This window comes from Leptopilina boulardi, unplaced genomic scaffold, assembly GCF_019393585.1.
Source record: "Leptopilina boulardi isolate dan_hultmark-lab unplaced genomic scaffold, ZJU_Lbou_2.1 LbouV2_302, whole genome shotgun sequence".
NCBI lineage: Eukaryota > Metazoa > Arthropoda > Insecta > Hymenoptera > Figitidae > Leptopilina > Leptopilina boulardi.
The window spans coordinates 1,620,540-1,645,228 of NW_026137866.1; the positions used below are offsets into that span (position 1 = coordinate 1,620,540).

Genomic DNA, 24,689 nt, shown 5'->3' on the forward strand with positions numbered 1-24,689 from the left:
TATTCAATTTTTAAGATATAATGTAATTTAATTCTTTATTATTATAACTTGATATATATCAAGTCCAAATTTAATTTTTTGATTAATTATATTATATAACAATACCGATCATGTTTTCTTTTTTTTTTTGTCACGATTTTTTATGTATATACTGTGAGTATATATACATTGCTAAATAAGTCTATTCACTCTCCGCACAAATAGTTTTTTTAAGATATTAATTATTTTTTTTTTTTTTAGATGTATATATGGCACTGTATCAATATTACCGTCGAAGAAATTGACTAGGCATCCGGATTTCAGGTATTAGAAATGATATCATCATATCCTCGAATTGTCGAGGTGTATCAATTCTCAGCGATTTTGACGTTGAATAAGTGTTTGACTATGATGTTGTTGTTGTTGTTGAGAGAGGGTCACCGGATGTTGATGGATGGATTGAAAACTCGTTGGTGGTGAACCACGTCTCGGCAAACGTAACGTGGTATCCTGAATTGGAGAGGGTGTCTCGTCCCCGAGTACATCGATTTCGTCCTCGTCGGAATCAACAACAGCGTCACTACTTGCACGAGATTCTCTTCCACCAGTCAGTGAAAAATCAACCGGTCTCTCTGGTGAGTAGAGAAAAAAATTTTTTTTAAAATTATTTTCAATTATGCGCATTAATTTTAGTTATTTTGACATAATTAAAAAGTTTAGTTAATTCAAATAAAAATTTGGTTGTTAAAATAAAAATTAATTTACTTAACGGAAAGAAAAAATTTGATTTAAAGGCAGAACCAAAGATTAAGGAGTTTTGTAATAAAAATAAAATTTAGTTGTATCAAAGTTTTCTCTGATATAAAAATTTGCATGTTTTGAAAAATTGAAAAAATGGTGGTCCATTTGAAGTTTTTCTAAGGAAAATGCCTATAGGCTAGACCATGGTCGAGCACTTAGACCGATAATTGATTAATTTTCTCCCAAGACCGAATTGAGAAGACCCCGCGAAGTCTTTGCTATGTATAAGTCACTGCCTCCCATATATAACTCCTGAGAGAAGTCAAGGCAGTCGCCTTGGCAGCCCTCGCTTTCCCAAGGAGGATAACTTCGTTATATAACCACCCATCCCTTCACGAGAGGTAAGAAGCCATCTTGGCTACGACAAGTGGCTGGTGTTAGGCGGATGCGATGCGGTTCCAAGTATTACAAAAACTTCGATTACCCGCGCAAGAGAGAGAGAGAGAGCGAGAGTACGCGATGTCGCGTATATTCTAATTTCATTTCATCTCTCACTCTCTCTCTCTCTCTCTCGATATCACTTCGAAAATTACCTCGTTCTCTCTATAAAAGGTATCTTCTTTCTTTACCTGTTTTTTATTTTTTACTTTCCCATAAAACAGTAATTTTAAAATCAAAAAGAAAAACTTATTATTTTTTTAAAAATAATTTAATGTGAGAGAAGAAGAAAATTTTCTATTATAAAAATTTATGTGACGCTTCAGGGGAGAAGGGACCAAAAAAAAATATTTATAGTGATAAAAGATTCTGGCTTACTTAAAAAAAAAAAAAAAAAAATTTTATTGTGATAAGGGGCCATTCATTAATTACGTAAGGACGATTTTGGCTAATTTTGACCCCCCCTACCCCCATGTAAGGATACATAAGATTTTTCGGACCCCCCCTCCCCCTTCTTACGTAAGTTTTTAACAATATTAATGTAATTAAAAAATTAATTACATCAATACAAATGGAAAATACTTGGCAAAATCTTACGTAAGATTAGCTTCAACCCCCCACCCCCCCACGTAAGACCATGTAGAGATTTTATAAACCCCCCCTCCCCCTAAGGACCCTTACGTAATTAATAAATGGCCCCTATAAGTTTCTTTTCAATTAGGTAAAATAAAATTGAATTTGATAATGGAGACTCAAACGTTTTGTATATTGAGTTGAATATTTGCAGTTAAAGAATGACAAACATAACCTAAAATTATTTTGATATAAGGTCCCTTCTCTCGTGGAGTGTCATATATGTGTGATAATAAATTTTTTTTTTAAATTTTCACACAGTATGGCTTGTATGCGGATTATAATTTCTTTGATATACTATATATAGAGAGGAGAAGATAACAGACTATATATATATATGAAAAAAAGAAGTAAAGTATAGTTAACGATGTCGTGAGATGAAACGCAGCGTGGTTACTTTGGCAAAAGAAAAAACAAAATCCTTATATATCTTTAAGGGGTATTTTATATTTTAAAACAAGCTCTTGTTTATAACAACAATTTAATGTTTAATTTAAATTTCAGAAATATTGTAATTTTATCAGTAGTAATAGTAAATATTTGGTCAGACTTTATAATTTTTTATTACTATTATTATTATTATTATTATTCTTAATATTATTTTTATTAAAATTATTATCAGTTATTTATAAGTAATATTTAATTTAATTACTAGTAAAACAAAACAATTTTATGACATAATTTTGTCAGTAGTATAACTTGGTTTTAATCAGACCGACTGAATTGAAAAATAAGTAGTAAAAGTAAATATTCAGTCATCCGTTAATTTTTTTTGTCAACAGTACAAGTAGAAATTTAGTCAGACTTTTTTATGTTTATGTAATTTTTTCAGTAGTATAAGTCAATATTTAGTCAGAAATTTATTTTTAATTTTTGCAATGTTACTAGTAGAACAAGTCGGTTTTAGTTAGACAAAATGACTGTAAATAAGAAAATCAGTAGTAAAAGTAAATGTCTAGTCAGAATTTAATTTTGGAATAATTCTATAAGTAGTACAAGTAAATATTTAATCAGAATCGATAAATTTTTTGTCATTTTACTAATAGTAAAAATAAGTCGTTTTTAGTTACATATATAAAATGACAAAATAAGAAAATCAGTATATACACTGAAAAAAGGGTTTGGTATTGACAACCAAATGTTTGGTTGGTATTTAAGGGGGGAACACCAGTTGTAACTTTCGAAAAATCAATTTTTTTTTTTGTGCATTTTCTTAAAGTACACATATTTAGAAATGTGTCTGTAAATTTCAAAGTTGATCCGGTGAAAAATAAATGAGATATACAGAACACTGCATCGGCGCGTCCCGTGGCTTCATACAAGGTGGCCAGCCATAACTGACCCTAACGACAGATGGCCTTTTCCTATGATTTAGAAACGGCAACCACTGCGGAAGAGTTATTATATGGTCCAAGAATCGATGACTCTTTGTAACTTGGAAACAAAATTTCTTCTGAACAAAAAAAAGTAAGTTGAAACTTTGAATGCGTTTTTCTCAAAATGACATTTTCCAAGTCGGTGACCACGATTACTCGAATACCATTAAACCGATTTATTTAAAATTTAGTGTGCTTCATTTACACATATAAGTCTAGTTCGTGATCGAAGGATTTTTTTTTTTATGCAAAACTTTTTTTTATATAGCTGAAAATCGACCGTATTTTTTTAACGAAAATCATACTTTTGACTTTGACAGGTCGCCATTTTGTCAAATTTTTTTTTTTTTTTAAATCCTTCGATCACGAACTAGATAATCTTATAATAAATGTAAATCAATTTCATTTTTGTATTTCAGACGAAGTATACTTGCAGAATGCTGGTCACCGCAATTCGCCTTTTTTCTTAAGACGCCACTTCAATGGCTCATATCTCCAAAAGTTTTTGTTAAAAAAATTTTTTTTTTCTTTTAAATTACAGCTTTTTACATGTACTTTTAACTAATAAATAGTATTCTTTAAAAAGATTCATTGTTCTTTTGGAAAATATTCTTGAAAAAAGCATTATTTTTTGAGTTACAACTGGTGTTCCCCCCTTAAGCAACCAAAATTTTTTAATTGTCTCAATCAAAATTTGTTTGACACAACCAAAAATTAGAAAAAAAGGATTTTTGTTGTCCTAACTAAAGTTTGATTGGGACAACCAAAATTTTGTTGATTCAACAAAAAAATTTGATTTCTTAAATACCAACCAAATGTTTGGTTGTTAATACCAAACCTTTTTTCAGTGTAGTAAACCTAAATAGTCGGATAATTTTAACTTTTAGTAATTTACAGTAGCAAACCTCGGTTTCTAGTCAGACAAAATCACTAAATTCGACAATATATATGGGCTTAATTTAAGGTGTAAACGGTTTAAGACTTTGTTTTTACTGTGTAAAACTATATTTAAATTTTATAAATATAAATTTAGTCAGACGAAAATAAAAAAAAAAATTCTACTCTGAAATAATTTTGAAATTAAATAAGAGGATAAAATTTTCACTATTTCTAAAAAGAATATATAATTTTTTTGTTATTATATTTATATTTTTAGATAGTTATAAAGTTCATTTATATTATTATATAAACATTAAATATAACTTAAATGATCAGAATTGAAAAAGAAAAAAAAAAAAAAAAGAAAATATTAACAATTTTGAATAATGAGTTTACATATACTACTCGTATATGCCAATCAGACTCTATTGTGGTGAATATTAGCGTATGAAGCAAAACCACTCGTTCCGTAAATTTACCTATGGCTTTCATGGTTAGTAACATTAGCTTGAGCTGCGACATGGTCAGATAACTAGGTAATTAATTTATTGTCAGCGAAATTTCGACTCTACCAACTTTGATTAGCGTTAACTGCTAAGTGAACTATTTGCTACACAAAGTGAGTTTAGGATCAGTCGACGCTCATATATATATATATATATGTATATATATACGATCCACTTGATTATCGATCTTAATTAGAGAAAACCAAAGGTTTTCAATTTATTAATGTTTCAAAAATTTCCATAATATAAAGGAATCATTCATTTTTCTTATTTCGAAAATTTTTTTTCTTTAAAAAAAATTATTTTCATCGCCTGTGTAAATACATTACATCCTTGATATAAAAATTACATATTATATTTTACTAATTAAATTTAAACTTGATAACCGATTATATTATATAAATTTTTGACCACAGTGAAAAAAATTTATTTGATTCAAATAATTGACTATCAAATAAATATTTTTTTGAACCAAATAAATTTTTTTAAATACAGTTTATAATTATTTGGTTAAATATTTATTCGATTATTTGAATCAATTTTAGTTATTTCTCGCTAAAAGATTTGAAAATTCTTTGATTTTTACTAGGATTTAAATTTGGAATTTGAAAAAATAAATTTAAAAAAAAACAGTGTATGGGATGTGAAACGTTTAATGTTTTCGATATATATAGGAGAGAGAAAGAGAGAGAGTGCCTTTTTAATTGAAGCACTTCTTGCAAAATTAAATTAAAAAAGAGGTGATAGACGTACCGGCTGGCGAGGTACCAGAAATTGATTGACCTCCACACTGCTGCTGACCAGAAACTTGATTGCCGTTGTTGTTAGTGTTGAGCTTTCGCAGCTGTTTTTTATGTTTCATTCGTCTATTTTGAAACCAAGTTTTCACCTGCGTTTCAGAGAGATGTAGAGCCGCGGCTAATTCAACTCTCTCTGGTGTACTTAAATATCTTTGCGCTTCAAATCTTGCCTCCAAACCAGCCAATTGTTGATCACTGAATACCTGTCAAAATTAACAAGCTATTTATCGACAAAAAAAAAAATAAATAAATTTTCAAATTCAAAATAATCAAATTTTTATGAAAAAAATCCTGATTAATTTGATTATTCCCTTTTTTTTAAATTGAAAATTTTCTTATTGAATTTTTTTTTGAAAATTACAGTTCTTGCTTTTCTTCTTCGACAGTGTTTTAATGCTGCAAGTTCGCTGACACCGGGAACAACACCGACGCCCATTCCAGTGCTACCAAATAGTGGTCCAAGAAAAAATGCAGCAGCCGGCGGTGCAGCGGGATAACCAGGCAAAAGACTTGCAAATTGTTGATATTGTTGATGATTATGAGATGATAAATGATGATGATGTTGTTGTTGTTGTTGTTGATGCTGATGATGATGATGATGATGATGTAATTGAAGATGTTGCGAATGTGGAGGTACGTTATTTCTACTTAATATATCCTCAATTAAAAATGATGTTCTATTTGCTGACGATGTGCCATTTTGTTGTTGTGCCTGTTGTTGTTGTTGCTGACAGGTAGACTGCATTATTCTATCTCCTTTTTTTATTTCTTCCTTTAATTCAATTTTCCAAATTGGTTGAATCATTTGGAAAAAAAAAAAAATTTCACTCTAATTTCCTTTTACGAATTTTGTGACAAATGAATCGCATGATGCATTTGTCAAATAATTTTAATGTTTTTTCAAACATTTAATTATATTTTAATTTAAAAAGAAAAAAAATCGCCACTCACTGAATTTTCACTTTTTTTTTTAATTCGCGATTAAATTTTATTTTTTTTGTCACGTGTTTTGTCATCCACAAACCCCGAGTTGACACTGGCATAACCGTTTAGCCCCTATCAGTGCGTCAACCTGCGATTGAGCGTGGTTCATTTCACTCACACCCCCTACCACTGTAACCTCTCTTTTGGGGGGTGGGTTTTTCGTGAGTTTGCTTTGAAAGCGTTCGCGTATTGGCTGGGCGTTACAATTCAACAACAGTTGTTCGGGGTTGGTTCCAACGTGACGGAGGCGGGTTCTATTCGTATTAACGTTACCCTTGGTTACCATGCAGAGGAAAACGAGAATTCATGATTTCTCGTCAAGAGAGAAAGAGAGAGAGAGAGCGAGAGAGATGGTTTGTTCCTTCTAAAACTCTTGTGTATACAATACGCATATATTCTCAAATTTTCACACGAGAACAACCGATACTATATATATATATAAATATATGTTATGGCGGTATTCGCGGAAAACGATGTCTCGCGTCGCGACGGATGTATTATTGTGTTTTCAAATTACACATATTCGATATCACTTCTCTCTCCTTCTCATCCTCCTTTTACCTCAATCGTGAGAGAGAGAGAGAGAGAGGGGGGGGAGAGGCAGGAAAATTTATTGACAGAAGGTTTGCAATTTAAAGACAAATTCTTTTATAATTTTTTTTTTCAAATATAAACAAGAATGATAATTTTATATATGTATGCACTGACAAAAAATTAATTTGATATATATATCGATTACTTGCACACTAATTTAAAAGTATCAAATTGATACCAAAAATATCAAATTGATATAAAAATTTGTGTCAATTTGATATTTTTGGTATCAATTTGATACTTTCAAATTTGTGTGTGACTATCAAATAAATATTTACTTGAACCAAATAATTTTTATTTGAATTATTTAGATTTTATTTGCATCAATAATAATTATTCTTTATTTGAAATAAATGTTATTTAGTTGACTCAAGTAATAAAAAAAAATATATTTATTCGCCCGAAAGTTATGGACTGTGTATGAATAATTAAAATAATAAATAATATTTATAATAAAAATTATATTTTTTTTAAATCGTGATTTTTGGAAGACAGGTAATAATAATAATAATAATAATAATATAAAAAAATATATATTTATTTGGTAATAGTCAAGTAATAACCGCTATTTTATTTGAATCAAAAAATTTCAATTCGTTGCTTTTTTTATTATTAAAAAAATTATTTTTTAAAAATTTATATATTATTATATTAACTTGAAAGTATCAAATTGATACTAAATTAAATTGATTAATAAATAAATAAATTTTTATATCAATATATTAATTTTGGAATAGATTCAATATACTTTTTACTTTTACTTTTTTTTTATACTTTTTTTATAAATGTAATTTAATAGATTTCGAATTAAATATTTCTTTGAATAATCGATAATCAAGTAAAACATTAATTGAAACAACTAAATTTTATTTTTCAATGTAAAAATATTATTATACGTATACATATTAGACAAAAGTAAATTGCAAAAACCTTCTTGAAAAGCTCTCAGTGAATCAATTTTCAGAAGAAAATCAACTTTACTATATATATATACCAGTCACTTATTGGTATGGTATCCATATATATATAAGAGCAATGTTTTGAAAGCGAGGGTTGAAAGCAATGAAAGGTTTGAATTCTTCTAACAAACAAACATTTTTATGTATGTGTGTGTGTTTTTTATATTTATGCGGTAAAACTTATTTTTTGTTCTATATGAATTACAATTATTGTATGTCTGATTAAAACCAATTTATACTACTGATAAAATTAGAAAAATTTTGCAAGTCAAACTGCTATATTTGATAAAACTACAAACTTTATTGAAATGTCTGATTGAATATTGACTCGTACTACTGATAACACAGAAAATTAAAAGGCATTAAAATAAGCTGCAACGCTTATTATTTTCACAGAAAATTAAAAGGCATTAAATTAAGCTGCAACGCTTATTATTTTAATTCAATTTTGCTTATTTTAATCCATTTTGATATTAAAATAAGCAAAATTGGATTAAAATAATAAGCGTTGCAGCTTAATTTAATGCCTTTTAATTTTCTGTGTTAATTCAATTTCGCTTATTTTAATTCATTTTGGTATTAAAATAAGCAAAATTGGATTAAAATAATAATGCGTTGCAGCTTATTTTAATGCCTTTTAATTTTCTGTGAAGACGTAACATTTTTAAAAAGTCTGACTAAATATTGAAGTTTACTACTTATACTGACAAATTACGAAAAAAATTAGAAAGTTTTAAACATTTAGTTTTACTACTATTTTTTTAAAAATATTTTATCATGTCTCTTTAGAATATAAAAAATTCTAATTATAATATTTACCTTTACTACTGATAAAAGAATTTGATTTATACTATAATAAAATTAGAAAATTTTGACTAAATATTATCTTTTTTTGGAAGCAAATTATATTCTTGACTCGCGTTTAGTTTTTAAAATAAGAATTTTGACAACATCGAGCTTATATAGTGGCAAAGGGTGGCACGTGCCATCATTTAGAGGGGTTTGCTTCAGCGATTATTGAGTAAATTAACGACGGGTATGTAATTGTATTACTTGACGCGTGTCCACTCAGTTCTCTCTCTCTCTCTCTCTCTCTCTCTCTCTCTCTCTCTCTCTCTCTCTCGAAATTGCTACAACCAAAAGACAAACGAAATAACGTCAAATATCTATAAATTCAATAATTTTTATCATTTAGAATCTCTCTCTATATATATTTCTTTCAAAAAAGTAATTTCTTCAAAAAAAAAGATTTTTTTTCCATTTAAACTTTTATTTATTTAATAATTAATTTTTTCAATTTTAGTTATGTTAAAAAAATAATATTTTTTTTATTGAATAACAACAAAAATTTATTTTGATTATTTATTAACAAATAAATATTTACTTGAACCAAATAAATTTTTGTTTAGATTAAATAAACTGTATGTCAACCATTTTCTTTGTTTTAAACAAAAAACCATTTAATTAACTTCAAAATAATATCTAATAAATAATTTAATATAAAAATAAATATTTATTTGATATATATGATTATTTGAATTTTTTTGTATCGATTGAATTTGTTTTATTCCAGATTAAATTTTTTGATTTTTGTTTTTTTTTTTTTATATAAATAGAAAATGTTTTTATAAAGTAAATTAGGTTCGAAAATCGTGGGGTCTGAGAACAATAAATCCGTTACTGACTAAAGCTTCTTTCATCCCTTGGAGACTTGTTAGTGCAACAACGACAGTCGATTTGTGCTCCATTTGATATTCCACGATACTATATGTTTAATGCGAATATGTGTTGTATATAGATAATCCGAGTTAAATTAATAAATATTCAATTCAAATAATATTTTTATGAAATGTTAATCCGAAAAATTTTGGAAATTTAAATATTTTTAAATTATTTTTTTATATAAATAATTTAAAAATTATAATAGAGCATTAATCAATAATAATTAGTTACAGTAAAATATAAAATAAAATATACAGTAAAATATAAACACAAATTTTATTTTTATCAAATATTATAATAATGTAAAAAAGTAATATTAAAAATAATTATAAACGTTAAAATATTTTTTTTCTCTTAAATTATATACGTCTTATAAGATAATTATTTTGCATATTAAATATAATTATGTAATCGAAGTTAATATATATAATTTGCGATGCGATTATATATATGATTTTTGTCCTATCTTTATATAAATATAATTTTGAATATATTATTTTTCAAATGATTTTATACTATTATTGTAGAATTTAATATAAACAAAATTAATGAGGAAGAACACATAATATGAAATCGTTAATAGTATAATTTAATAATAATAATAATAAAAATAATTTAAAACCTGCTTTAATAACGAAGAGTTTTTGTAAATTTTTCTAGTTATATAGAGTTTTGAATTTTTTCCATTATTATAGATATCAAACGGTTTTTTAGATTTTAAAAACATTTTTGAATATTTTATTACAAAATTTCCAAAGATTAAAAAAAAGATATTTAGATAAATATTGTAATTTTTGAAATATTGTATAATTTCTGTATTTGAAACAAATACAATCTCAAATAATAATTATTTATTTGATAATAGTCAAGTATTATCGAATATTTAAATCAAATGAATTTTTTTTTCAGTGTATGCTAAAATTTTTCTAAAATCTAATAAACCGTAATTATTTTTTTTTTTATTAACTATTAAGTATATATTATTTTGTCTTTGGATTGATTTCTCTTTTTTTTTACAGAAATTTGGTTTTTTTTCAAATTAAATATCATCGTGTGGTGTTCGTTTATAAAATGCCCTTGAAAAACTTCCTGGACTTTGGGAACCACAAAAGAAATATCCTCTTTTCCATAAGAAAAAGAATGTCACACCAACTGGTATCACAAGAAGTAAACCAATTAAAATTCCAACCAAAATTGCTGCATCTTTTTCCGGTCTGGCATTATATAAATCAAGACAACGTAATTTTCGATGTTCAAGTGATGTTAAACTTTTGCCATAATGTTCCGGAGGTGAGACACATTTTAATTCATTTACTTTATCACCCATTAATTTTAAACCCAATCGTGGAATTATGTTGGTTGTCTGAAAAAAAAGTAATTTTTTTTTTTTTACTAAAAGAAATTAATTTCGATAATTTCATTTTTTTTTTTCGAAAGAAAAACATTTTCTATTACTCTTGACTCTCTCGATCGTAAAAAAGAACTTACCAGATATTGATTATCGCAATCGCAGCTCCATTGGTTGTTCATCAAATCCAATTCTTCGAGTCTGTCCCATCTTGCGACAAAATGCTCTGGTAAATATTGAAGGGCGTTATCTGATATCAGTAGTTTCTTGAGTGGAGGTCCTGTATTGCCCTTTGAATTCTATATAATAAATAAATTCAATTTTTACATTCACATTTTTCACATATATATATATAGAAATATTTTTCAAATATTATTAATTATTTAAATTAAATATTTTTTTAATTTTGAAAAATATTTTTAAATATAAATTTTTTATTTACAATCGTGAATAAAAATTATACTTACATTTAATGAAAATGCATTCGCATCTAATAAATTAAGATGGGAACAATTTTGAATTCTTAATATTGTTAAATTTGACAATTTTGCAAAAGCACCTTCACCAATTTGTTTTAATAGTGACATATTTCGTAAATTTAATTCCTCAAGATTTGACAATTCAGGAAAAGTATTGTTATAATTTTGTCCAATAAATTTAATTGGATTATTATCAAGTGTCAATTGTTTAACAAATTTAGCATATTCTAGTGCTAATGGTAGAGTTGTAAATTTATTTCCACTAAGATCAATTTTTTTTAAATATCTGAAAAAATTTTTTACATTTAATTAATTAATTTGATTTATTATTAATAATTATTAATTAATTGAATTAAATTATAAATTAAATAAATTTTTTTTGGTTTTTAAAAAACACTTACTTGTGAGAAATGTGAAAAATATAATGAGGTAATTCATGTAATTGACAATAACTTAAATCAAGTTCTTCAAGAAGTGGAAGAGTCGATAATGCAATATTTGTTGGTGTGTCAATTACAGTTAATGGATTTCCTCTTAAACTTAAAATCGTTAAATCTCTAGTATGTTTAAAAATACCTTGATCTAATGTGTGAAATAAGTTATAACTTAAATTCAATATTCTCAAATATTTCATTGGCTCATAACTTATATCTGAATAGTTACCCTTGAAAAATTTTTAATTAATTAAATTTCATTTTTTAATAAATAATATTTACAAAAATTTTTTTTATATTTTTTTTTCAAATGGCATTACTATATATATAATTATATTATATTCTTACCAGAAAATCATCTGGAAATAAAATTCTAGAAGTTATTTCATTATGACTCAAATTCAATTCGGTGAAATTGTTCAAGTTTATAAAAGACGCATCATCAATTTTTTTTATTTTACTTCCAGTTATGACTAATTTTCTTATCGAGAGTAATGGAAATTGCGTTATACTGACTAAAGGTGTATTTTCTAAAGAGACAATTTCTAATGTTCCATTTGGCCATTTATAACTTTTAAATGTTGTTTTTATATCCCATGTTGAACATTTCACACTATTTTCTAATCATACAACAAAAAAATCATTATCGAATCGTTTATTTATTATTTATATAATATATAATAAAAATATAATAATAAAGAGTAATGATAATAATATAATAAATATATAATAAGAAAAAATATAAATAAAAAATTAATTAAATAATTAAATTAATATTATTATTATTAATAATATTATTAATAATAATAATATTAATTTAATTATTATTTTTAATATATTATATTTATTTTTATTTTATTTATATTATTTTTAATTATTAAAAATTGAAATTATTTTTTAAAAAAAAATTTACAAACCTGTACATGTACACTTATCACAAATATTTATAAGGGAAATTGTTGAATTTATTGTTTCATGTTTATCCACATCTTTTACACTTGTTTTATTTTTTACTGTCTCTTCTTTTTCTTTTTCTAAACACAACGAAGAGGGAAGAATTAATAATAAAATTAAAATAAAAGAATAAAAATCCATTTTAATCTACTTTCGGAACTGTCCGCGTTACTCTCTGAAGGTTTCAGGTGTAAAGAATCGGTTTTCTAATCTAAATGGTCTTCACCTGATAACGTAACTCGTTGATAAGATAATATTTTAACTTCAATATTATTCATTGCTATGGCATCGCGATAAAAAAAAATACATATCTATATATATATATTTTTTTTTCCAATGATATCAATTTTTAATAATAGTTAAATAATAGAAACTAATAATAATAAATACAAAATAATAAAAAATAATTGAAAAATAAATAAAAAAAAATAAAATAGTGTAAACTATAAATAAAAAATTAATATTTAAAAATAATTTGCAATAATTAAAAATAATAATAATAATAATTATTATTATTATTATTATTATATAATTTTTAAATTAAAAGTATTGGAAAAAAAATTTTACACTTTTTTTTTCCTTCTAAAATCAATAAAAAAATTTATTAAATAGCAATAGAAATTTATAATTAACATTTTTTTTTATTATAAATTTTTAATTTTTAGAAAGTTTTTTATTTTTTAAATTTGCCGCTATTGAAATTTTTTCAAGTGCTGACACCTCTGTTACCGACTGATAAGCGTGCCGGGAGAAATGAAAAGTATTGAATTCGTGACGTCACAAAAGACGAGACAGTGGAAGGGTACAGACGGGTTAGGGTGCGTTGAAAAATGTCTGATTTTTAATTTTTCCCGACACCACAGTGGTTTTGAAAATAAATATAATATAAATTGTGTAAAATGTTTTGAACGCATTTTTAGAACGTTTGGCTATTTATTGATAATACAATTGAACACGTGGATAAAAAATAGTGACATTAAATTTTCAATAGTGGCTTAAATACAGAAAAAATCCCGACGAAAATAAAACAAGTGGAGGCGTGCTTTATTATCATCATCATATATATATATAGAGAGAGAGAGAAAGAGGAAAAAGGATTCATAAAATTTGTCTACAATTGAGGTTAGTGGAAAATATTGTCATAAATTTAACTCTTATGTTATAAACAGAGAAGTGCTTTAGAATATGAAAAATGGGAAATATTAAGATCTTTGAAGCTGTATACAATATTGAGGTTATGTTTCTATCTTGCGCCACTTTATACAAAAAAGTAAAATTTGTGCGCACTGACTCCAGTGAACGCCCATGGTGTGGGTTGACAGAATTGCAAGAGATTGATGCGATCGATATTGTCAAGGGTCCTGTGAGAGGCTTCACCAAATTATGCATGTTTTTTTTTTTTTTTTTCTTCTTTTTTTTCGTCCTCTTAGAGCTGATTCTTCTGTAAACTGTAAGGGTTTATCTCGTTGCCTTTTAGCCGGTCGCTATTTGAAGGGATGGGTTACAAATTTTGGAACCGGTCGATTTCCGGTATCTGTTTTGTTTTTCTTTGTATACTAGAATATCATGAGGTGTTTTTTCTCAATTGGATAAATAGTTGGATTATAAACAATTGTAAAAAAAACACGTGTTTTTGTTCTAATATTTCAGATTTTTTGTTATGAAAAACAAATTATCAAAATTATTTTTATTCATTAGCTGGATGTATTAACTGATTAAAATATCATCTTTTTCAATAAAAATAGAAAGGACACGTGCATAGGTGAATAATCAAAATCATTTAGTAATTTTTTTAAAGAATATTATTGTTTAGCTCATTGGAACTTGATAAATATATACCTTATTTATTGAGGGTGTATATAAAATGGTATGAAATTAAATTAAAAAATACCATCTATAAAATAGTGAATTAAAATAATTAGCGAGAATCGGCAACCTTTATATTATACGATTTTCTAAATTATACCTTATATGAGGTTGACTGTGAATTAAAAGGAAAAAAAAAAGTTAGAAGCGTAACAATTTATCTTATAAAAAAAAGTATCATTTTTTTTTATATTTAAAAAAAAGGGAAAATAAACTCGACTAACTAGTATTTATATAAATTTATAATTGAAAATAAAAAGATAATTTTCTAGATACGGCACTGCGCACCGACAGAAGCTTACTATGTAGTAGCAATATAGTAGCGGCGGTAGTAACTCCTTAGTTTTTGCTCCGTTTTCTTTATCTCGAAAGTGATTGTTTCCGGCTTCTATTATATTGAATTCAAATGTGAAAATGTGTATTATTTTTCGAGGCAATTTTTTGGGATCAATTTTATGAATTTTTTTATCTCAAAGGTAAATATTTATGTGATGTAATGAAACTTACACTAAAACACGTGGTACTTGTACATGCTGATTCGAATTCTATTCTCTTTTTGGGTAAAAAAATATTGTAGGTAATTTAAAAATTTGTATATGATTAAAAAAAAAATGTTAGCAATAGAGTATAATTTAAAAATAAATTTCGTTTGTTTTGTAGAGTTTGGAATATTTTCTTTTTTTAAAAAATAGTTATTTGTCTTATAGTAAAGTAAAATCTTCGTATAGCAATAAATAGAAATTTATTAAAGATTAAATCAGTTCATCTTAATTGCCAATTATGTTTTGTACGCTTTCTATTGTAAAGAAAAATTTATTTTTAAATTTTTCGTTGTCATCCTTGACTTGTTATCAATTCTATGTATGGTAATTAATTTCTATTCGTTATCGGCAAAAAATTACTATTTATATTAATTAATAACTGGTTCTAACAATAGGGATGTTTTTTCTATTTTAATAATTTATTTTTTTTCCCCGTATATACAGATATATATAGAAATGTTAATTTAATATAGTTTTACAATAAAAATCTTCCTTCATCGGCTAACTTGGCTATACGTGTTGTAGATCGTTCTTCTTTCGGGTGTAACAGCTGTGTCAAAATGCGGAGAGCGCTGAAGAATCCAAAAGCAATATTGTGAGACGAAGTTGGAGAGAAAAAGAGAAAGAGAGAAGAAGAACGAGTGGAGAATAAAAAGGATAATAATAAGAAATATAGCGGAAGATTGAGCTTGCTTATTCTGAAAACTAATTACGGCATTACACGCTCGAGGAACTAAAACGGAAGCTTTTAATCTGTTCTGAACTTTTAAAATTTCACCTCCCTTTTGCGTTATCAGCTTCAGCAAACTGTTGTTTATACTTTTACAACCGTTACGAATATTCCAATTAGTGAACTTTCTCACATTTTTTTTTTTAAATACTATTTTTTTTATTTATACGAGCTATATATATATATATTTTTGTGAAAGTTACTAAGAGAGAAAAAAAAACAATGGGTAAAACATCGTCAGCGATAATATTTTAAATGAAAGTCCCGCTTGGTGGTACGATAAATATCGGTTTCATCGAGAGGAAAGCGCCACTTGCGAGTAATGGCGCCTCTTTCACCCCTTCCGTCTTTTCTTCAGCACCCTCACAATACTCGAGCATTTTCACCCCCACCTTCTATACTCTACCGTCTCTCTAACATTTTCAAACCTTTACTTTAATTTTGAATTTTTCTCCTCTAAAAAAAACTTGTAATTTTTTTTTTTTCATAAATCATATTTCTCAAAAATTGAAAAGTGAAAAAAAAAATTTAGAATTTTTCTGATCCATCAATCGAAACCGGATTATCAGAAAGCATGCACACGATCGTCAATAAATTATGGGTTGAAAAGGAGATGATAATCGCCCTCTCATGTGATCGGTTTTAAAGTTCTCACGGCCCTGGTATAAATAACCCGATTATCCAGTGAAATCTGCGTCAGATATTTACTACTCTCTTTTTTTTTTTGCAATAAATGCCAATTTTCTGTGTCCGAAACGATAAAGATCAGTTTCATCGCGCTAAATGCTTTCGATATTTTATAGAGTATTTCCAGTATATATATATGAAAAAAAATAATCTTCAATTTATTGTTTATAACGAGTGATTGTTGCAATGTTTCGAAAAAGATTTTATTATGGGCTATTATTGAATCATTAACTCTCCGGATACTGTGCAATTAGTGTCATTTTAATTCACTTAGTTTAATAACTGACAATATTGATTGGTGAATTCATCTATACGCATCCTCTCAAATCTTTTCAACGTTATATTCGTGTTTAATTATTGTAATTTGATTTTAAAACTTTCGTGGCATGACAAAATTAATCGGTATTCAAGATTTATTGGAAATTAATTTTTTTTTTTTTTTTTTTATTTTGTTTTATTTATTTATATTGAATGTTTTTAAAATGCAACTCTTCACTTCTTGCCGCAGCGGTTTTATTTATTCATGTTGGAAGGTAGTACGACCTGCGGGGTTTGGAAATTCAAAGGGATGCTCGAAATGTTGTCTGTATATGTGAGTGGTTGAGTTGGTGTTATGGAGAAGGTGGTAGGTTGTTACGGATGAATACTGGTGTTGGTAGCGAAGACTTCTAATGATGACATTTAAATGCAGTAGCGCTTGTTCAGTGCTTCGTGGTGCGGCGATTCCAGGCAAGAAGAATACGGGCACATTCACACTGAATCTGGATCACCTATCTCGTGTGGATCTCATCCTCCTTCTCGATTAAGGCTCAATCGAAATTAAACTCTTTTTCAATTTATAAAAATCTTTAGGATATTCTATCGGCAAAACTCTCTTTTCAAATAATAAATATGCTAAAAGAATAATTTATTAGTTCTGTTAGAGAAGATAAATAGGTTGGTAATTTTAATCAGAGATGTGAAATGAAATTGGTCCCTCCTTTAGAAGATATACAATTGCTTTTTTGTTGAAAATTGTGTCTGATTAAATTCAGTTTAAATGATTTAATATTCTTTTAGTCACTTTTATTTATTTATTTAGTTTAATAATACAATTTTTTTTAATACAATGATTTAATTTGAAAATTTTTTTTTTAGATTGGAAAAAAAGGCCAAAGGAGGTGTGTGAGAATTTCAATTTCCTTTTTTATTGAAATAAATCAGGCCCCGGAGGACCTGAAATAAAACAAATGAATTTTCTAAAAGAGGAATGATAGGATGCAAGAGGGTAGTACCGCCGTGGCGTTAGCGATGGTGACTCCTGGTTACGATCAGGATCCTGCCAGCGGAGTTGCCGATTATACGGCACATCAGGACCAAGCGCAATTTGAAACTGATAAACGTGCTGTTTATAAACATCCATTATTTCCATTGCTCGCATTATTATTTGAAAGATGCGAGCAAGCGACGCAAAGTTCCGACAATTCGACATCCGAAAGTTTCAATATGGATATACAAGCTTTCGTCCAACATCAAGAAAGAGACCGAAAGCCATTTTTAATAAATGACCCCGAGATTGACGGCTTGGTAAATAAATTTTATTTTCTCATTTCTTTTACAATAAATTATTAATAATTTCATATTAGATACGATATATAATTAAATTTCTTATATTCTTTAAAATAAATTTTCTATGAATTTCAAATTTTTTTTTTAAATTGAAAATTGTTTTTTGTGGAATTATCTCAATTTAAAAACACTGATACTAAAAAACAAAAGTACGTCTGGAAAAAAAGAGAAATGAAACAGTTCAATTGTTTTTTTTTTTTTTTTTTTTTTCTTAATTTACGTTGCAGATGATCAAAGCCATACAGGTGCTAAGAATTCATTTATTGGAATTAGAAAAAGTTCAGGAATTGTGCAAAGATTTTTGCAACAGATACATAACGTGTTTAAAGGGGAAAATGCAGAGCGAAAATTTACTTCGAAGCGATTACAGTCATCATGGCCACGATATGGGTCCGTCCAGCGGCAGCAACGGCAGCAGTCCGTTACAGGTTAGGACATGCTTTCTAAATCCGCGCAGGGCTTCCTACCCTGTTCCCTAAACCTATGTAGACATCCTTAATAGTGAAAAGGACGTAACCATCTAGTTTCATGTTAATTAAAAAAAAAAAAATTTGCTTTGATGGTAATTGATGAAAAATTAAAAAAAAAAAGATAATGGTACGTCCTTGACAGTATGATAGAACCCCACCCCTGCTCTCTGACAGCTAGTTGCAACATATATTTGCCAGGTGCTGTCATCTACAGGCAATGATGTTGAGTCGGGAGCTAACGGACTCAGAGTGAGCAGAGGCGATTCGCTGTCGGAGAATGGGAATGCAGGTCAAGTGGTTATTCCTGGTGATGGTGCAATGGAAGCAGGAGCAACAGGATCTGAACTCCCATCTTCTGCTCGTTCATCATCGACTATTCAACGTTTGGATAGTAGTCAAGACCAGGATGATCCACTAGCACTATCACCATCAGCGATTCATGGAAGTACACCGCTTTCGCAAATTGGATCTCATTCATGTGTTAATGATATGTACCTCGGCCAAGGTATTATTCTAATTTATTTTCATCAATGGGTATCTGAAAAAAAAGTTTCTAGGATTTTACAAAAATCGAGTTTTAAATTCAATAAAATATCGCGATAAAATTAGGGTTTTTGTCTACTTTCGCTTGTAGAGGAAAACGATGATGCGATAACATCCGAAAGAATGTACTTAGAAGAAGTTGGATACTGGGGATTACTTCCAAAGCAAGAACGCGAAAGTGAATTTGAATACGTTGATGTTGGTCTCGTTAGTGATGAAAAGAGTTTTGGTTAGATATTTAATTTTATTATTTCGCATTTTATTTTTTTTTTTGGTAGAAATATTTTTCTTTTTATTCCAATGAATATGAAATTGTTGCTAATATTTTTTTTCGGGATGTAGATATTACTGTTGCAGGCTCACCATCTCCAGTGGCAAGCGATGAAGATGATGATGGTTGTGGAACTACAACTTCGTCACATAGTGTCAGTCACAGTAGTGCAAGAAAAGGAAGACAAAAACGAGGTGTCTTACCAAAACAAGCAACCAACATTATGCGTGCATGGCTCTTTCAACATTTAGTCGTAAGTGTTTTCTATTTTTTGACAAAAAAAAGAAATGAAAATAAAATATTTATATATTCCTTTTTTAGCATCCATATCCCACGGAAGATGAGAAACGTCAAATTGCAAGCGAGACAAATCTCACATTACTACAAGTAAATAATTGGTTTATAAATGCTCGTCGACGAATTTTACAACCAATGTTGGATGGTGCAGGCGCTGAAGCATTGTCACGTGCTGGTAAACGTAATAAAGTTTCAAAGCATGGAAATCAACAGCAGCAGCAACAGCAACAATTTCAACAACAACAAGTTGGTTGGCAGTCTGAAGACTCAGGTAGCGATTCAATTTCAAGTGATGGTGAAGGAGGTGCAACAAGAAGTAAAGACGGCAATGACAGTGATGAGGAAGATCTTCACTGACCTCTGTCGATCATTGAAACATCAACCTCTCTTCGGTACCTTCAAACCCAGTTGCTCACTACAGTATTAAGGTATTCGAGGTTAGATTTCGCTTTAACTGTCAAATACGTAATTATTGTTGCGATAATCAGGGATACTTGGGTAGAAGTTATCACGCTCTTCTGCTGTCTATCGATCTCCATATACACACATACACACACACAATCTTCGGAAAATTATAACTTTATAGAAGCCTGATAGTGCCGTTAAGGGTTTTTAATTAATTTAAAAAAAAAAAACATGCAGACAGTACACGAAAGAGTAGAAAAGGCGCAGTTTAAGGCTGTCTATTTTTTAAAAGAAAATCCTATCTGCATATTGACTGAAGCACTACTTTTGCAGATTGCTTCCCAATTAAAAAAAAAAAAAAAAAAACCTTCCCCTTCCTGCAAAAATGCTGTAGGACAATTTAAGGCTTAGAATAACATTTTTACCCATGTAAATCAATTTTAAGTACATAGTAAAATATTTATTTCTACATTATTTTTAACGTATAAAAACAAAACTTTTGTGGTGTTTACGAAAAAAAAATTCCCACTTTTTTGACTATCTTTAACTAATAAAAAAAAAAATCTAATCCCAGTAATTCTTCAGACTTGATAGAGAAGTAATTCCTAATAGTCATAATTTTAAAGGAATTTAGATAAAAATTATATATATAGATATATATATTACGGAATGAACAAAGAATAGAATGCTGATTCAAATGGAAAAAAAAGTGCTTTTAGGATTGATGGTTCGCGATTTTTCATAATTGCCAATCAAGATATTTTTTTGTGCAATAGTCATTGAGGGATTTATTAATATTTAAAAAAAAAATGCAAAATCGCATTTTTGACGCCTATTCATGTTTTTAAATGAATGTGTGTGATTAAAAAAAAAAAAAAACGTGAATAGACGATCCGGATTAATATTCTGTTTATAACACACAAACACAATTTCACGAATACGTAATTAAGAAAGAAATTATTTTTCAAATAGATAGAGAGAGAGAGAAAGAGATAAAAGGCGGAAGCTAGTTATTATATAAATGTTGTTTCTAATATCGTACAGAACGTTTAAAAACCAAAATGTTTTCATTTTATACTGTCGGCTACTAAAAAAAAAAAGTAGGATCAAGAATGCGCGTGTAAAAAAAAGAACTGCTTGTACATACACACGTTTCTGCATATGCCATTCACAAAAATCGTTTAGTTTCAATAAGCAGTTTTTTTAATTATCGTTTTTTTTTTTTTTTTGAAATTTTTCCGCGTTTACTTTCAAAGGTTTATTTAAATAATTAAATACCTTTCAATGATTCTGTTTATAAAATCTGATTGCTTCCAGTTTTTATTTAAAAAAAATTTCATTCCATAGTTTATTTCCCTTAATAAAAATTACAAAAAAAAAAAAAACAATGTATACGATAAATAAAAATTTTATCTCCTAAAGATAAAAAATTATCTCATACGAACTTTGAACTTTAAATCAAATATTGTCTTTTAGTCTGAAGCTAATTATTATTAATTATGGGAAAAAAAATTTTAGTTTATGAATTCTTTATTTTGTGCCATTTTTATTTTTATTTTTTTTTAATTAAAGAGTGTGGTAACTTTCACGCGTAGTCTTTGTTCACGTCTGCATCCGAAAATGTGACGTAATAAGATACTGTCCCTCCAAGATAATAATAACAAAAAAAGAAAAATTGCAGATGAAGAAGTTGATGATAATGATAATATTACTCAAAAAGTATAAAATATATAATAATTATATTTTTAAACTCTAAGTGTCGTATCTGCGCATGTACCATTTTTTTGTGAGTTGAGAGCTGGTACTGCTGTACATACAAAATATATACCGAACGTTAAAATATGAGTACTGAAAATCGAACGATTATTATTATTATTATTATTGATTATTTTTAGGCCAATAGAATTTGGAAATCCTTTTTCCCCAATAAGAAATGATGATACAATTCAAGATTTGATTCTACAAAGACAACGCACACATGCCATTTTTTAGAATAAGAATTTTTATGTTTGTATTTCTTCTACCCTTGACAATCATTTTTAAATTTAATTTTTTTTTAGTTTCTTTCATGATAATCAAATATTAATTTTTACAATAAATCAATGAAAAAAAAAATTAAATTCAAAATAAAAAGAAAAAAAAATTAAATTAAATGATTGTGAAGGGTTATTTTGAAGAATATACAATTGATATAATAGTTAGTTCCATACAATGTATATGATTGCGAGTCGGATAGACAAGTTTTTTGACAATGAAAATGCAAATAAGACTAAAAAAAAAAAAAAAGGATCGTTATACGAATGTGTATCACGGTTTTTACCTGATACCGAACTATTGTACTTTAAATAATTAATACTTAAGATTAAAGAAAAAAAAAAAAAAATGATAGTAGATTAAGAATTTAGTTTAAGGCTGAAACCACGTATACGTATGTGCTCCGGCACCAGACGACTGTGATAGCTCGGTGGGCTTCACTTGTATACCGATCGTAAACTAACTACGAATAGAAATACATATTATTACCGAAGAGGTTGATCGTACATTTTGAACATGAGTCGAATAAATAAGAAAAAAAAATTATTCTTCGTCCATAGAAAAAACACGCGTATAAAAATCGTAATTTTTGCATGTTCTCGATAAACTTACAAATCAAAAATGAAAAAAAAAAAATTACTTCATTCTCGCATACGTCATGTGCATTTGTGTATAACAACTTGTTCGAAAAAAAAAAAAAAAAAAAAACTCGCACGTTTTACGTATTTTCATATGTGACGTGCAATCCTGCCAATTATTATATCGAGTTAGGAATGGATCAGAGAAAAATATTGTTTATGATTATATTATGAAAAGTTGCTTTTGAAAAAAAATTCTATATTTTTGTTTCATTTAATGTTTATATTTCTTTCTTTCCATGTTTATTCTTTTTGAAAATATAAATTTATATTGTAATTATAGGTTTGTTTATTTCTAATTTAAAACATTGTTAATGTTAATGTTGAATTTGTTATCAAACGCACATTATGCGATTTTTTTTTTTTTTAAGTTTTTGTTAACAGTTGATAAATACTGTTTGACCTTTATATCTGGACCATTCCTATGCTCATTTGAAATTTTCAGTCATATAAGCTATAATCTATACTTCTCTCGTGTAAATTTACGCTCTGTTAATTAAGTTTATTAATAAATGCCATCACGCTTGCAATATATTTTTACTCTTTGAATTCAAAGTAAGAAAATATTTTCCCAAATGAATATAGTTACCCCATGAATTACAAATAAATAATTATTAATATAATTTGAAAAAGTAATTATATTTAAGTAATGAGTATTACATTTTATATTGCAATTTTTATTTTATTAAATAATATTGATCTTTAAAAACGAGTATATTTGCACGCCAAAGTATTTTATTCTTAAAATTAATTGATTTTATTTATTTATTAAATCTTGATAATCGATTTTATTTTATTAAAAAAAAAATAACTCCAAAAATATTTGAAAATGAATTAGGCGCCAAAGGTTGCGCACGCGCTAAAAAAAAGCCATTTCGACAATAGCATTACATTTAGACACATGGCTTTATGAATACAAATTTTTTGGAGTAAAAGTGAAAGAGAGTTTTTAATTTATTTTATTTGTGAATAAATACTTTTAGTGATATAAACCAATTATGGAAACAATGGAACCTCAGGTATGATGCAAAAAATTTCTGCACTTTCCTCTGATTTTCTTTTTTGCAAGTTAGATCTCTCAGGATTTATTATTTTCCACAGAATTCACCACCAACACAGACAGAAATACAAACAAAAAGACCTAATCAAAATAAAAGACGTAAAAAAGCACGACGTAGACCTTCTAAAGATATACGACTTAATTCGGGAAAAATTGGACCACCACCATCGATACGTCGGAGAAAGAAAAAAAAGAATAATTCAATATATAATATTTTTGCTAAGGACAATGTCATTGCCAAAGATCATGTAGTGGTGGTGAAAAAAGAGGAGAATTCAATGATGGAAGAAGTGGTTAATAATTTGCCTAAGGAAGAGACTAAAGGAATTTCTTGTCAAGAGAGTTTTCTTGCATTCTTAAAAAAATGGTTGGATGATAGAAATATTTCTCATCCAGAAGTCTCTGAAGAAGCAGAAGTAAAATTATTAAAAGAAGAAACCAACCAACAAGAAGACTAGAACAAATTATTCTGTTTTTTTTTTTTATTAGTACTTATTTAATATTTTTATTCCTTATTTTTTTAATAATGACGTATTATTTTAGTTCTCACATTAAAATATAAAATGTATTGATTTTATATTTTTATTTAAAATACATAAATTATATTTTTTCAGTATTACAGAGTGCAAAAAAAATAATTCAGAAATCATAACCAAAAGTCTTACAATCCTCTTTAGTATAGAATTGAAACTATTCATATTTTCTTATTTTA

General features: G+C 27.4%; 4 protein-coding genes and 1 long non-coding RNA gene across 6 annotated transcripts; 3 read left to right on the forward strand and 2 right to left on the reverse strand.

The window, feature by feature from the left end:
• Nucleotides 1–297: 297 nt before the first annotated feature.
• On the reverse strand, nt 298–6,458 carry LOC127282912 (brain-specific homeobox protein homolog). Its single transcript, XM_051307494.1, has 3 exons — nt 5,714–6,458; nt 5,306–5,555; nt 298–611 (listed from the first exon to the last, which is right to left on the reverse strand). Exons 1-3 carry the CDS (start codon nt 6,155–6,157, stop codon nt 355–357), a joined length of 951 nt encoding a protein of 316 aa, XP_051163451.1. The 5' UTR covers nt 6,158–6,458; the 3' UTR covers nt 298–354.
• LOC127282913 (uncharacterized) lies at nt 2,821–3,754 on the forward strand. The gene is made up of 2 exons (XR_007843270.1): nt 2,821–3,258; nt 3,587–3,754. It is a non-coding gene; the product is annotated as an uncharacterized LOC127282913 (long non-coding RNA).
• Nucleotides 6,459–10,441: 3,983 nt separating the features above from the next.
• On the reverse strand, nt 10,442–13,033 carry LOC127282910 (vasorin-like). The gene is made up of 6 exons (XM_051307491.1): nt 12,790–13,033; nt 12,221–12,492; nt 11,840–12,102; nt 11,427–11,724; nt 11,100–11,258; nt 10,442–10,974 (listed from the first exon to the last, which is right to left on the reverse strand). Exons 1-6 carry the CDS (start codon nt 12,965–12,967, stop codon nt 10,651–10,653), a joined length of 1,494 nt encoding a protein of 497 aa, XP_051163448.1. The 5' UTR covers nt 12,968–13,033; the 3' UTR covers nt 10,442–10,650.
• A 564-nt stretch (nt 13,034–13,597) lies between these two features.
• On the forward strand, nt 13,598–23,451 carry LOC127282911 (homeobox protein PKNOX2-like). 2 transcript variants are annotated; one of them, XM_051307492.1, is made up of 7 exons: nt 13,598–13,948; nt 17,789–18,217; nt 18,487–18,687; nt 18,928–19,234; nt 19,364–19,501; nt 19,615–19,796; nt 19,865–23,451. In XM_051307492.1, exons 2-7 carry the CDS (start codon nt 17,909–17,911, stop codon nt 20,195–20,197), a joined length of 1,470 nt encoding a protein of 489 aa, XP_051163449.1. In that variant the 5' UTR covers nt 13,598–13,948; nt 17,789–17,908; the 3' UTR covers nt 20,198–23,451. The 2 variants fall into 2 exon arrangements, with proteins under 2 accessions (XP_051163449.1, XP_051163450.1); XM_051307493.1 differs by lacking the exon at nt 19,364–19,501 and having other exon boundaries at nt 13,600–13,948.
• A 329-nt stretch (nt 23,452–23,780) lies between these two features.
• Nucleotides 23,781–24,593, forward strand: LOC127282946 (uncharacterized). The gene is made up of 2 exons (XM_051307556.1): nt 23,781–23,936; nt 24,019–24,593. Exons 1-2 carry the CDS (start codon nt 23,916–23,918, stop codon nt 24,433–24,435), a joined length of 438 nt encoding a protein of 145 aa, XP_051163513.1. The 5' UTR covers nt 23,781–23,915; the 3' UTR covers nt 24,436–24,593.
• The last annotated feature ends 96 nt before the right edge of the window (nt 24,594–24,689 follow it).

Bases quoted from the DNA above. Each gene is read 5' to 3' on its own strand.
- LOC127282912 (XM_051307494.1), bottom strand. From the start codon at position 6,157: ATGATTCAACCAATTTGGAAAATTGAATTAAAGGAAGAAATAAAAAAA. The intron at 5,556-5,713 runs GTAATTTTCAAA...TAATTTTGACAG, and splicing joins GAAGAAGAAAAGCAAGAACT to GTATTCAGTGATCAACAATT. The intron at 612-5,305 runs GTACGTCTATCA...TCTACTCACCAG, and splicing joins TTCTGGTACCTCGCCAGCCG to AGAGACCGGTTGATTTTTCA.
- LOC127282946 (XM_051307556.1), top strand. From the start codon at position 23,916: ATGGAAACAATGGAACCTCAG. The intron at 23,937-24,018 runs GTATGATGCAAA...TATTTTCCACAG, and splicing joins TGGAAACAATGGAACCTCAG to AATTCACCACCAACACAGAC.
- LOC127282910 (XM_051307491.1), bottom strand. From the start codon at position 12,967: ATGGATTTTTATTCTTTTATTTTAATTTTATTATTAATTCTTCCCTCT. The intron at 12,103-12,220 runs GTAAGAATATAA...AAATTTTTCAAG, and splicing joins TATTTCCAGATGATTTTCTG to GGTAACTATTCAGATATAAG. The intron at 10,975-11,099 runs GTAAGTTCTTTT...CTTTTTTTTCAG, and splicing joins ATTGCGATAATCAATATCTG to ACAACCAACATAATTCCACG.
- LOC127282911 (XM_051307492.1), top strand. From the start codon at position 17,909: ATGCAAGAGGGTAGTACCGCCGTGGCGTTAGCGATGGTGACTCCTGGT. The intron at 18,688-18,927 runs GTTAGGACATGC...TATATTTGCCAG, and splicing joins ACGGCAGCAGTCCGTTACAG to GTGCTGTCATCTACAGGCAA. The intron at 19,235-19,363 runs GTATTATTCTAA...TTTCGCTTGTAG, and splicing joins TGATATGTACCTCGGCCAAG to AGGAAAACGATGATGCGATA.